Consider the following 13628-nt stretch of genomic DNA (forward strand, 5'->3'; position numbering starts at 1 on the left):
CACACCCCACAAGAGACGGGCGGAGTGAGAGAGTGACGGCTGGAGAGGCGAGGTGGAGAGCACAGCGGTAAGGTGGATGAGTGCGGAGGCAATTTAGGGAACTGAGTGCCAGGAGCAGAGCGAATGCTGATGGCGGTGGAGAGAGAGAGCAAGGCGAATTAATGCAGTTTCATTCCCTTTCATCTGTTTCCCTGTGTCTGCCTCGTTGAATTCCTCGGTCCTATTTCTGTTGTTGTTTAGAGGCGTGCTCTCACGCACCATTTCAACCCTCGCCTTTGGTCTCTTAACTTTCCATTCAGACGCCGCGGAGAGAGAAGGAGAGGACTGTCACCTCCTCAATCACCGAGGAAACACGGCTTCGAAAGATAGCATCTCCGGCGCCCAGACAGAAGCTATCCGCCGTCATCTTGCCACTGTAGCACAGCAAGTCCAACGTGCTTTTTCCGAATGACCCCCCCGGCTGAGCTTAGGTCACTGTGACCCCCTCAGTGTTATTATCCTGGCTCTGGCTCTATCAGACACTGAGCTAGAGAATGAAAACAGCACTTCTGTTTGGTCTAGGGGAGAGGACAAGGCTTGGCTCTGCATCCAGATCGCTTGAAGCCCGTCAGAGTGACAGTGCAGATATATACACAATCTATTTCCCAGCTAAAAGTGGAGGTGGTTAAATAGAGCAATGGAGTGTATTATGTTTAATATCGTGTGAAAACAAACTGTTGGAAACTGACTCATTATTAAAAGTATTTTCTTTGGGATCTACCCCACAGGAAATGATGTCAATGTTTTTGTGGTTGTGTTAAGAATTTGGATAGTGTGGCCGACCAGTGCCGGCTTGAAGTGCACTGTACTACTCCAAAGCCACATGCACACCTTCTCTCATTCACATGTAAATACATGGATGTGTGAGCACGCACGAACACATTCAAGCTCCCACCCTCTCTACAGAGCTCGGCAATAAGCAGAGTTATTTATTATCGCTATGCGTCTTATAGCACCTTGTGTGTCTCTGTGGGGCCATTGAGCATCGACATCTACATCAGCCGTCATGCTGCTCATTTACACCTCTTACAATCTGAGAGTCTTGATTTACAGCACAAACTCTGCCAGGCCTGCAGGGAGATCACAGGCTGTGAGTGTGCCTCTGTAAAAAACCATCCACCAGGGATGTTAGCGGTGATATTTCAACGCATTCAAGCACTAAATTATTCTATATTCTTGCATGTAAAAAATTAAAAATACCCAGATATGTAGGACTAATCTTCATGGGATAAACTACGTATCTGATAAACTCCATATGTCTTTTTTTGTCTTCTTTCTGTTGTGAGCAGATCGCTTTGAGGTCGGAGCTTTCATCTTCCTCGCCTCACTCCGGTTCCTTAGCATCGCACTAATCAAGGAGGACGTGAGGACCAAAACAGGAAAAGGCTTCTCACTGAACTCCGCCACCCTCTCTCTGTCCGACCAGCTCTCCATCCTCTCGCCCAGACCAGTCATGTCTCACCCACATCCCTTTGTCTTTTCTCCTTTCATGTCATGGATTAACTTTGCCTGGTACTTCGGGTATTGCATGCTGAGGTATCTATAATCAATGTTTCTTTTCAAACAGTTGACAAGCAAAGGAATATAGAGCTGACAGAGATAATAACACCTTATTCGTATATTTTTATATCATATATATTAATATATATTGAATCCTCCTCCATAATTCTAATATTGCAGAGCTAGGATCTTAAACGTATGAGAGTTTGTTTGACAAAGCAGAGCCAGGAAACAATACTTCATTATCTAAACTATACACACAGTCACCAGGACTATAAAACAAAGAACCGCTGTGGAGTGTGTGTGTGAATGTTTATGGAGAGCGGGTTTTGCACTCAGGCTATAACCCCTGTGGATTCTCTGGGAAAACATGGCTGCCAAAGCATTGCATCACACACCCAACAGAACCACAGCCCCACTATCCTTTCTGCAACTCATTCTCCTGAGAGAAGCAGTGGGAGTGTGAGGGAGTTGGAGAGAAGGGGGGAGAGAGAGGGGGGGAGGGGGGGAGAGAGAGAGAGGGGGGGGGGGAGAGAGAGAGAGAGAGAATTGCAATAGTCTGCCTACGCATACGGCATCTCAGCCCATCTAACTTCAGTCACGTAAGAAGTTAGACTCTCATGGAGCATCCTGTTAGTCACAGTGTGCTGACAGCTACAAAGAATGAGGGATAATCGTGAACGCTTCAATATGGCCTGTTTGTGTGATAGATTGTGGGCCTGTTTGTGTGTGTGTGTGTGTGTCAGAGTGTTTGTGTGTCCGCTTTGTTCTGCTTGCTCATTCTCGTGGGCTGACCAGGTTTTATCTACAGGATGTTGAGGCCGACTGGGTCTCATGTGAGCCGTGCTTCCCGTGACTGCCTGCCGTGGCTCCGCTGGTATAAAGTTCGATAGCAGGGGGGAAGAAAAAAAACAACTCCGGTAATCGCGACGACCGTTTTTGACGTGACCGCAGTCAGATCATGTGAAAGATAAACACCCTTTAATTCCCTTTACCAGTCTGGCTTAGCTCTTCTTGTGACCACATATCAAAAATCCCTCATGGTTCTTATTTGCTTTCATTTAGTTTCTGTGGTTTTCTACACAGAAAACCCGACACATATAGCTTTCATAGCCAGACCCAAACAGTTTAAACACATACTGTAGTTACATGGGACAGAAGGTGTTACCCACGCTGTCCTGAGTGATCGCAGATCAACTGGGCCGCATCCCCAGAGGCGCAGGGCTAAGTGAGTGTTAGTGTTATTACTGAGAGAACTGCTTTAATGAGACTATTCAAACCTTCTCCTCAGCAGCTGACACTGGACAGACAGAGCATGGGGGCGCCACATCATGTGAGTGACCCCATGATTCACCATTTTATGGCTTCAAAATTGGGCCTGGAGGCTACAGGAAGGAGGTGTGTGTGTGTGTGTGTGTGTGTGTGTTTGTGTGCGTGTGTGTGTGTGTGAACAGGGTTATGTATGCAAACCTTTGTAGTCCACAATCACACAATCATGCATGTTTAAGTTGAACCTGTGATCTTACCTTGTGGATCTCAGGAGCCGGGCAGTGATCCCTGATTGGCTGGCAATCATCCCGCGGCCTGCAGCCATTTTCACACCAGCCACAAAGGTGGCCCTGGTCCTCGCGGCCCCAGCACTGGGAACAGTCAGAACTACCGACTCCACAGTTGTACACCTCCACTAGAAGGAGATGAGAGGTTGAGGAGAGAGGGAAAGAGACAATCACAGAATTATTGAAATGTGTTTGTCTGACGTACTTAAAGTGCAGTAACTAAGGATATTTTAATACGTTTTGCACAAAGAGTCTCATATGAACCACATGGGCGGCCTGCTCTAAATAAACAGCACAAGTATTTGTGCGATGATATATTCATGGCTATAAAAAAACAAGCCAGGAAAAAAGACAGCTAGTGGAGGAGAACAAAGCCAGCGAGAAACAGATGATTGTGTACATGTTCCAATGTGCCTCCCAGTGAGAAGTCCCATTTGTATCGCCGCGTGTGCATTTGTGTGCATATTGTGTGTGTGTGTGTATGATAAAGAGTCTGTTGTTTCAGAATTTGATGACTATGCATGTAACGAAGCGACAATCGTGTCCGATAACAGCGCAGAGAGTCTGGCAGCTGCCCAGGGCCGATGTTCACATGGCAGACACATGGACTGTGAACAGCACATCTGGAACTGGGGAAGGCGAGGGGCTGGCTTGGAGCCGCACACTACACAACGCGCCAAGTTCAACAACACACACGGCACTTTTCATCGTCTCGCTGTTGTCATGGAGCTCAGATTGTATTTGCAACAATACAGATGGACATGGGTTGTAAGACGCATGGATGACACCTGAGACCGTGGCTCCCTATGCCCTACAATCATTATGTGTAATTAGACGGTAGGCGAATGTGATATTATGGCAAATTGCTAGTTGTTGGTAAATTATGTGTTGTAATAGACAAACTACTATTATTGCAAGTGAAAGGCAGTGTAACAATGTTTGTCCCTGTAAGCGGTTCTTTATTTTTTTAACCAGGTGTAATCAAATCCACCAATCTCATCAGAAAATATCCGTGCACAGGTGAGAGGCACTCTGAGAGCGACGGTGGCAGCTTTGTCGGATTTTGTCTTGTTTTTGCGGGGGTCTATAATTACAGCGCGAGCCCCAGAGAGCTGAGCGACCAGCTGAAGCGTAACAGATGGCAATTGTATTTTTCATCTGCTTTCTTTTTCACGCATCTACAAAACCATGGGTGTAATGTCTAACCTTTCATGGGCTGTGGGCTGTCGATGAAAACATCCTCCCCCTGCTCACGGAAGAATCCTCTCCGCCTCAGATTGAGGTGGTAAACCTGACTCCTCTGGTTAGTGGACAGCTACGTGGACAGAAAGAAAAACAACTCACAAACAGGACTTAAACCTCAGAAGCTGGTCTTTAGCCACACTTACTTTGACTCCACTGCACTTGACAGTTGAGCTGTTGAGCCATTCGGCCGCATATCGCTGCTCTGTCCCAAAGTCACAGTCCAGCTCCTCCCCCTGCAATGCAAAGCACTTACTTTAAATAAGGTTCAGTATTTTAACAATTTAACAACAGAGCAAATAGAGATATTATGCCGTTCTCACACTGACAAAATCAATAGCATTCAGAAATTAGAGAACTGTGGACAGCTCGTTCAGCAGTGAGATGTTCTTCCAAACATTGTCTGGTAACAATTTGCACATCTGAAAATGGACCAGGAAACTGAAATAACCCACAATAATTGTCCCTGCCAGGAAAAGATGCAATCCATTGAAAATTCATATTCATAAACATCTGGACTCCCACACCTCTGCAAAGTCATCTGGGAACCAAAGTAATGAATATGAATTTATTCCTCATATAATGGGTACTGAGTTTAACTGATAAAAGTACATCAAGGCCATGATGAAAACTTAAGATAGGTTAAAGCACCAAAGGATAAGTACTTAAAGAAGAGGGAATCATTTCCCAGTGAATCCAGCCGGCTGTAATTGGTCTACTTTGATCGCCTTCTCCAGGTCTTGGCTAAATCTTTATGATACAGGAGAACCTTGATTTTTTTTTTTTTTACTTGCATCTGGAAGGTATTTTTACTTAAAGAAAAAATGCAAAAAACTACTCCAACATGCGAACACTTTGAAATGTTCTCAGTTCTTATGTTTAGTCTGAGAAGAAAAGACAAACTTCAGAGCATCTGCTGTATGTTTTCAGTGAACTGTTTATCAATGTTATTTTAAGTTATTTATATTAAGTTTGTAGTTCAATGAAAATAAAATAAAAAATTGTCGTGGGAAACCAAACCAAACTTCACCACAGATCCAACAAGCATCTAACTGATGGCCACATAATAATAATAATAGGACTGACTCCTCTGTTGACTTGTCGAACAACATTGTTTTGTATAGACTTTCACAATAAAGAGGAGTATGAGTGACCAATCACATCCAGGCTGTGTATCACATCCCCCATGTGTGCGTGTCTGAGATTGTATGTGACTCATTGTCTGTCACCATAGCAACACACCAGGAGAGGGCTGGAAAAGGCCAGCGAGGGTTAGGCATGTGTGACTGACCACACCTGGCAACCAGTCGGCACTGGAATTCTGAGAGGATCCTGCTCGTGTCCTTATCGAGCGATGCAGGATCAGCGTCTGACTCGCTCCGTGTGGATTAAGGATGAGAAAAGGCGTTTAGAAAAAACTGATCTGAGGGGACTAGCTGAATTTAAAAATGAACACGAGCGAATAAAGCCCCTGCCACGTGTGCTGCCTTAGTCCGACTGCACATTGTACAGTGTGCTGACGAAGACACAACTCAGCTAGTCCCAGTTAGATACCCAAGGCATGGTGGGCTCAGACAGCTGAGCAGTGAGCAGCATAAGCATAAAGAGACGCTCTCATTCTTCATCTCCATCGCTCAGCACTGAGATCACCCACACTCAAGTATCGCTCATGCACTGACCCACATCAACGCACACATATGTCCATCTGTGTTTAACTCAGCTTGAAGCGAACACACCACATGTTTCGGTTTTATTCCAATCATTTTCACAACATGCATTTTGGACAATGTCCAACATGCATTTTGGACAATGTCCAGATCTGACTCCATACCTGCAGGATGTTGCTCAGGGATATGATGAAGTCCTGGGCCATTTCTGATGGCGTAGGCGGTACCTCTGAGATGACCAGGCTCGGACAGGAAGCTGCATTCTGTGGTGAGATGGAGTGTAGGGGGCAGGAAGTGACATATAGTAGTTAAAGAAAACAATGGCTCCCCTGCACACATCCGCAATCCCAAAATACCTGTCCTGTTTATCTGGAGGAGGAGGAAATGAGAGGGTAAAGTCTCGCTCTGAGGGAAACAACAATAGCTTCAAATAGAAGGGGATTAGAAAAACAGACCCACCGGCCGGACACCCTGATGGACTCAGCAGAGCAGGAAAAGAAAACCACTCTTCTCCTTATGACCCACATTGAGACCTTCTTTTTCATGTTAAGAAACAACCTATATTTTAAATAACCCGTGGTGACCTACAAAGAAAAAGCCTCCTTTGTTTTAATGTGTGAGTGTGTGTTATATCTTGGGGTCTGAAACTGCATTCCTGACTAAGATTTATAGTGATGCCTTGTTTACCGAAAATCACTCTTTTCCCTTTCAAGGGATCTTGTGATGTAAGGCCGAACACTAAACACACAGGGCAGTAAAACACTTAAAAAGAAGAAGAAGAACAACAGTTGACCAGCAGCTGACCAGAGGGACCGTGAGTCCCATCATGTCCCCTCTGACTGGGTCTTGCAGTGTGAATGAGCACAGTCAGACCCTCACCCCGAGGGTCACAGTCTGCTGGGAGGAGGCCGCCCCTCACAGGCGGAGGGGGCCTGACAGGGCAATAAAACTCCAGAGGGAGCAACAACAACACGATGGCTGACCTAGTCTTAACGTTTTCAGGGAGAGCTTTAATTGGTTCCAATGAGGCTCCACGAGTCTTGGATGAATTCCTTAGTTTCACAGCCCTTTCATGTGCTCGTGCCAAACCTATTACACAATTTGGTTCGTCGGCTTTCCACTCTTGTGGGGCTTTTCATCGCCAAACATACCTACATAATCCCTTGTGCAGTCACCTACTTAACACAAAGTAATAAATTCAACCACAGCTGAAAATGTAGGTGTAGATTTATCTCTTTTCTGGCAACAAGAAGTCTTGAATTCTCAGAAAAATTCCTTCGCAATAACAGGGGCACGGTGGATGTACCTTCCCAGATGCTGGGAGAGCAAACCAAACTGCCAGACGGAGAAACTTAGGAGGAGGTCGGAGGGACTTTAAATGGAACATTACTCGGTTACGAGTCTGTAAAAACAGAACCACCTGAGTTTTATAGTTGGTTTTAAGATTCATACTTAGTGTAGTTTAGACATTTTACTTCAACAACAGTTCTTGCCGTAACCCGTCTGGCCTGATGTTAATGACAGGACGCTCTGAGATGTTGTCCAGCAGAGTCTGCATCATGTCTGAGGCTGTGATGACAGCTCTGAATATTATTAGATCCTCGGGGCATTTGTTTGGGTGATGGATTAGAAAAACAATTACTCACCTCCAGCAGGTTGTGCCTTGAGTCATCTTTGGCCGAGACACAGAGGTGCTTCTCCTGGTCCCAGTAACACTTCCACCTTGTGCTCAGGCAGCTCACACATCTGACACAGACGGAGACACACACACATGGAAACAGAGTTGAGAAACAAGGATCAAATATTGCCACTACTGGCAAGCTGGAGCCCCCTGTATCTCGCTCTGATCTATTCCCATGCAGTAAATATCTGTGTCGCATACTGTGATGCATTTGCAGTATAACACAGGCTGTAGCTGAACCGATTACAGGCATCAAAGATCAGCTTTAATAAAAGGAAGCAATGATTAGTCACAGTAGCAGACACATTCATTCCAGAGTTACAACATAGTCAGGAAGTCACACAGGGCCAATCTGCTTGAGTTGAAACAAAGAACTTCTCTATAGAAACTCAGTCACTCATGCTAATGTTGGAACGATATGGCCCGTACCGTAGAGAATGGCGGTGGAATTAGGACGCGGCATCTTTGCCTTGAGCAGCGCACATAAAAAGGGCTTTGGAGTGGTTAATGATAATGTGTGTGTGTGCTGTGTCCTGCATTTCTATCTTTGTGAAATCCTTTTAGAGCCTGACACCGCCTCAGGTGATGACATTTTGACAAGTGGGTCCATCTGCAGCTCAGCACTCCCTTAAATTTATGCTCATTTGTCCAAGACATGTCAACATACAGTACATGGAAATATGTTGAGTGGGAGTGAATTGTGACAAGTCGTAAAGTTTAAAAGGTCTGTGTTTGAGTGGGGAGGAGTGTCTCCTTAGGGTTCAAAAGAAATGTTTGATGGTTTGGACCCAGTTTGATGCTCTGGACCCAGTTTAAGGTTAAAGGACGAGTCTTGCGTTATTGTATATTTTCCTTAACGTCAAAAAATTCCACGAAAAGACCAAAAGCAACAAATGATTTGGTCCTACTAACAAATACTGCCTGTGTAATTAAAACCTGACATAGTTTATTTGTCTATGCTCTAGACTTCTTGATGTCCAAAATCTATTAAACACATCAGTGAGCCACATTATTGCACTGGGAGACATGTGTCTATTTTGTGAGGAACAGGGACAACGTTTATTTTGAATTGAGCCCACGCTCACTCAAACAGCGGCTATAACTTCTCTTATATTAACATTTACTAAAAACTACAGTTCCTGGCTTTTTCAGAAAATTACGTTGGCTCTCTTTTTAATCAAATTTGAATTATATAAAAAGAAGATGGTGGGAATGGATCCGAGAGCCAAAGACGCTGCGGAGGACAGACAGGGAGTGCAGACACACAGGCAGCCGGTGTAGAAGTAACATTACTCTTTATTATGAAGACCAGGCTTACAGGTAGCAGGGCCGCCGGCAGGCAGGAGGGTAAATAGTCTTTTTTGCTTAGGAACGTTCCTAAGTGAGTGAAACGACCCAGAAGTCTTTAAGTGGCTGCCCTGATAAGGGCTGGTTGAATTCTTTAAACGATGAGGAAAGGACCTGTAAAGCTTCCTCTCTTATCTCCTTTAGCATCCGATACCCTGGACCAACCTTCATGAAAGCAAAGCAGTTAATGCCTTCCCGCAATTCCTAGTGGCAAAAGCATTTAAAACGATGCACCACAATAGTTGCACTTGGGCAGAGCCACATGAAGTAGAAACAACAGAGCAGCTGTTTTATTCTTGTGACATAATTCAAAACAGATGGAAATCTGGCTCCAAATCTATAGATTTCTTTTCTCTTTCATATCTGTGCAGATAGGGGTATTTTTGAAGTTTGAAGAACAAGCATATTGAATTCCTTTTATTCAAAATGTCCTCATATTAACAAAGTACTACACGCACAAACGTAATTTCAATGAATCCTCTACATTGTGGAGTGCACTAAAAATGTAATTTCTCCACTTGACAATTGTATAAAAGAGGTCCGAAGCCCCCATGACAGGAAACTCCATACACTAAGTCTGAGTATAATTCACTTCGCATGGTCCACTGCTCCGTTCCTTATTTTTATGAGCCTGCAAAGCAACATAGCTGGAAAGCAGTGTATTGTTTCTGCCTGTGTGTGTGTGTGTGTGTGTGTGTGTGTGTGTGTGTGTGTGTGATTGAACAACACATGCATGGATTAAATGTTTGAGCAGTGTAGTATAAATAATGTAATTTGACCTATTTATTTCAATATAAAAAGTTAGTATTGCCCAATTGTGATACAGCATGTAGTGTAAATGTCACTGTTTCAATACTTAAGTCCCTTGCTCAGTTCCTTATTTTCATTTCATTTTTATAATAACAGCTCAACATTTCCATTCTGTTTTTTTTTTTAATTTTTCCGAAACTATATATTTTTATTGATAATTGAAAATATTCTCTCATCGGAACTGAGAATATGTAATGGATATGAAACATTTCTTGAACTTTAGGTGTACGGTACTGAGTTGGTCACCGTGTGTGTCTCCCATGTCTAAAATAAATAAAGATGGTTTAAAAGAAAAGCCCAGTGCAAGTCCGGTCAGATGTTTTTTGCACCACAGTTATCTTTGTTAAGTCCTTGTAAATTCCTCCTCATATCTTTCCATGACCTTAGGATGTTTTCCAACGAGGTCAAAGAAAAGTGATTTCTTTTTTTACTTTTCCACCACAGGCTGGGAAAAAGGAGAAAAGTCCAGAAACGTCTGGTGGGCGTGGGGAAGTGTGACGGGAGACCGAAGCAGAAAGACCAACATGAACAGCTATAATAATAAGAATACATTTTATTTATAGAGCTCCTCAAATACACTTTACAATGGATGAGATACTCACTATCACTAAAAAGCCACATAAATAGTTTAAGACTCCTAAGATGCTGAAGTGTGTGTGTGTGTGTGTGTGTGTGTGTGCGTGCGTGTGTGTGTGTGTGTGTGCGTTTGAGTGTGTGTCCTCACTAAAAGTGGAACACCTCCATTGAGCAGTGTGCATGTGTAAGTGGATTGTGTGTGCCACTGTTTTGCCTCTGGGAAGAGACAGATGTCCCACACTGGGAAGGATATCACCTCCAGTGATAACAGCTCTCTGAGGGGATCTAGATTGGGGAGTACTGTGGGTGTAAGAGCATGCAGTAACGTGATTGAAACGTGTGTGTGTGTGTGTGTTGTTGTGTGTGTGTGTGTGTGTGTGTGTGTGTGTGTGTGTGTGTGTGTGTTAGTTTGTGTTCTGATTAAAAGCAGACGGCCCCCTCAAGGCTGTTATCAGCTGCAGCTTTTCTGTTTTCTCAGACTCCCCATTTGTCTCACCAAAACACCACCCATGAACATGTTCTAACTCCCCCCCCTCTCTCTGTCACACACACACACACACACACACACACACACACACACAGTCACTATCTCTGCTTGACCTGACACTGACAGTAAAGACCCTATGGCACTGTCCATCTCAAGTCATAATGACCACTCACGCAAACACACACACACACACACACACACGCACACGCACACGTGCACTAAATACACAGTCAGGCTCGCACTCTCAGGGCCTCTCAGTGGACACAGCGGTTAAACACACATCCTCAATCACGTCTCTGTCAAAGAGAAATACGTCCAGAAGAAAAGGACCAGTTTTGGGGGGGGACCAGCAGAGAAGGAAGAGCGGAGCAAACGGACAGAGACAGGGGGAAGATAGAGAGGGAGGTGAAAACAGAAAAGCACAGGGAGACATATAAAAAGCAAATAAAACGTGTGGCGGAGAGACATAAAGAGTGAGAGGGGAGATGGAGTGGTTTGTCCTACAGGCTGTTTGGTGAGGCTGGAATGCTACAGGTCTGGTTGTCATTAACACTTTGCCTGACCACTTTGAAGGGGTCATGGGAGCACTGTCTACAAACACATGCACACACAACCAACACAGTCACACAGATTATCGGAAAAACACACACAACCTGATTCAGCACAAGGACAGAGACGCCTTACAGTTGAAACGTTCCTCTACATCGATAAATCATCGTTCAAACTTCTACCAAAAATAACGTTATGCCAGATTTACCTCGATAATGATAAATGAAGCGATGACTTTCTTTTTATTACACCCGTGGTTTATATTTCCACTCTAATGTGGGCTTGATTTATTATCGTAGGACGAGTTCAGCATGTGAAGAAACCAAAGTGATGGCTTTTATCCATAAAGCAGAAAAACAAAGAGACTCCACTATCTGGTTTCGTCGAGGGGATGTGGCTCATAGGACTTTCTTCAGGGATTATTAAAAAAGCAGCTTGAAGTGACTAAAATCAGATAGAGGATAGCAGCGCCGCAGTTTGCAGCCCATTGCTCATCCTGTGAGAATGGCACTTTGCTCATTATCACCTTCGACAAACCACCATCTAATTTCACACTCCCGGACCTCGCCGAGCACCGGGGCCGTGTGCACATATTGGATGCAGTCTTGCACACATGTACCTGCAACTGCTGTGTTTGCACCTCAAGAACCGAACAAAGGACCACACCCACACTGTTTCAATCTCATCACACACACACACACACACACACACACACACACATACAGACGCACATATGCTTATGTCCCTCTAAGCCTAAGCCCATCAGATATGGTGGATCCTCTGACACGGTCCAACATGCTGCAGAGGGAGGCCAGCTGGTTCGCCTCCAGGCATGAGAAAAGCCTTTTTGTGACCGGGCCATACAAGTCGTAGTCCCTCACAAAAAGCTCACATCAAGATGACCAGCCAGACAAACATATCCAATTTCCTTTGGCTTAATGTTTACAGCATATCAATCCAAAATGTGATCCTGCGCTGGGAATTCCTGAGCAAACCAAACACAAGATAAACCCTCTGAGAGGATGTGTCGCCAGTATTTACCGACGGAGGCCTAAAGAGGAAGCGGGGGGGGGGAAACACAAGAGGAAGACTTTAGGGACAAAGGCCTTTGAGACAAGCAGAGTGGAGAAGCTTTGTTGTCTTTCACCTTCCAGTGGTTTGTGCTCATCTACAACGCCACAGAGATTTAAGATGACATTTGGCTGACAATTATACCACAGCTTGCCAAAGCCCAATGTTGAGGGATCGCTATAATCTTAGTTTATTGGTATTTAGGATTCATTAGGGAAGATTTGAATAAATAGCCAGTGGCTCAAGGTCTCGGGAGTGGTTGTATACAATATGATAGTTGAGTCCAGTGGATTCTAAACTAGGGGTCAAGGCCCTTCAAAGGATCACAAGATATATCTGAGGGACGATGCACAGCTTAAAAAAGAAGTTTAGAGTGTATGTATTTCATTTTCATCCACTTAGTGAATTAATTTGAAAGTAAGGGATCAGAACGAGGATCTGAGTTGGCCAAGCAACACAAACAGGGAACACATCGAGAGTTTGAGATAAACAGCGTTGTCGATGGATGTGTGACTCACGCCATCTTGGGGTGTATGGCTCCAGTCCTCTCGCAGTCATAGATGATGAAGCTCCCAGATACCACAGATGTGCCATTCACTTTTATCGCCACAGAAACAGTCAAATGATCTGCAGGAACAAAGGCATGTAAACAAAGCTGCACGTGTCGAGCAGTCGAGTCGGTATCACTTTCATAACACAAAGTAGATCAAGAGATTCGGCTGCGTTTTGAAAGACAAAAAGGGGAAATTGCATTTGTTGCAATAACGCTCAACATCTTATATAATAAACAGATCACATGCTGTAACTGTAAAATAGGAGCCGGCTATACTGCAAATACATGCTCGTTTGCAGTCTCACCTGTGCCCGGCAGGATGGGTTGGTAGTTTTCTCGGGGGAGCAGGGGACAAGTCTGGATCTGAGCGGGGCCGGAGTCCAGGTGCAGCGTGGCAGCTGTCGAAACACCCGGCCCATATTCACACTCCACCCGGGAGCCCACCAGATCCGGAACGCTCCCATTTATCAGGATGCCGACATCCTACGTTGGGAAAAGTTATGATAGGAGCATAAATATAAATATAAATAACTGCTGATCTTTTATATCT

General features: G+C 44.5%; 1 protein-coding gene across 1 annotated transcript in view; it reads right to left on the reverse strand.

Annotated features, from left to right (window-relative positions):
- The window catches only part of plxnd1 (plexin D1), a 63513-nt gene that overhangs the window by 31390 nt on the left and 18495 nt on the right, over nucleotides 1-13628 (reverse strand). Inside the window, exons 6-12 of the mRNA XM_053424057.1 lie at nucleotides 13384-13561; nucleotides 13044-13152; nucleotides 7651-7750; nucleotides 6169-6267; nucleotides 4484-4573; nucleotides 4302-4410; nucleotides 3066-3223 (exon numbers count right to left, since the gene is read on the reverse strand). Coding sequence (XP_053280032.1) covers nucleotides 3066-3223; nucleotides 4302-4410; nucleotides 4484-4573; nucleotides 6169-6267; nucleotides 7651-7750; nucleotides 13044-13152; nucleotides 13384-13561 — 843 coding nt within the window. The remainder of the gene's footprint in view (nucleotides 1-3065; nucleotides 3224-4301; nucleotides 4411-4483; nucleotides 4574-6168; nucleotides 6268-7650; nucleotides 7751-13043; nucleotides 13153-13383; nucleotides 13562-13628) is intronic.

Source organism: Pleuronectes platessa, chromosome 6 (assembly GCF_947347685.1).
Source record: "Pleuronectes platessa chromosome 6, fPlePla1.1, whole genome shotgun sequence".
Classification (NCBI taxonomy): domain Eukaryota; kingdom Metazoa; phylum Chordata; class Actinopteri; order Pleuronectiformes; family Pleuronectidae; genus Pleuronectes; species Pleuronectes platessa.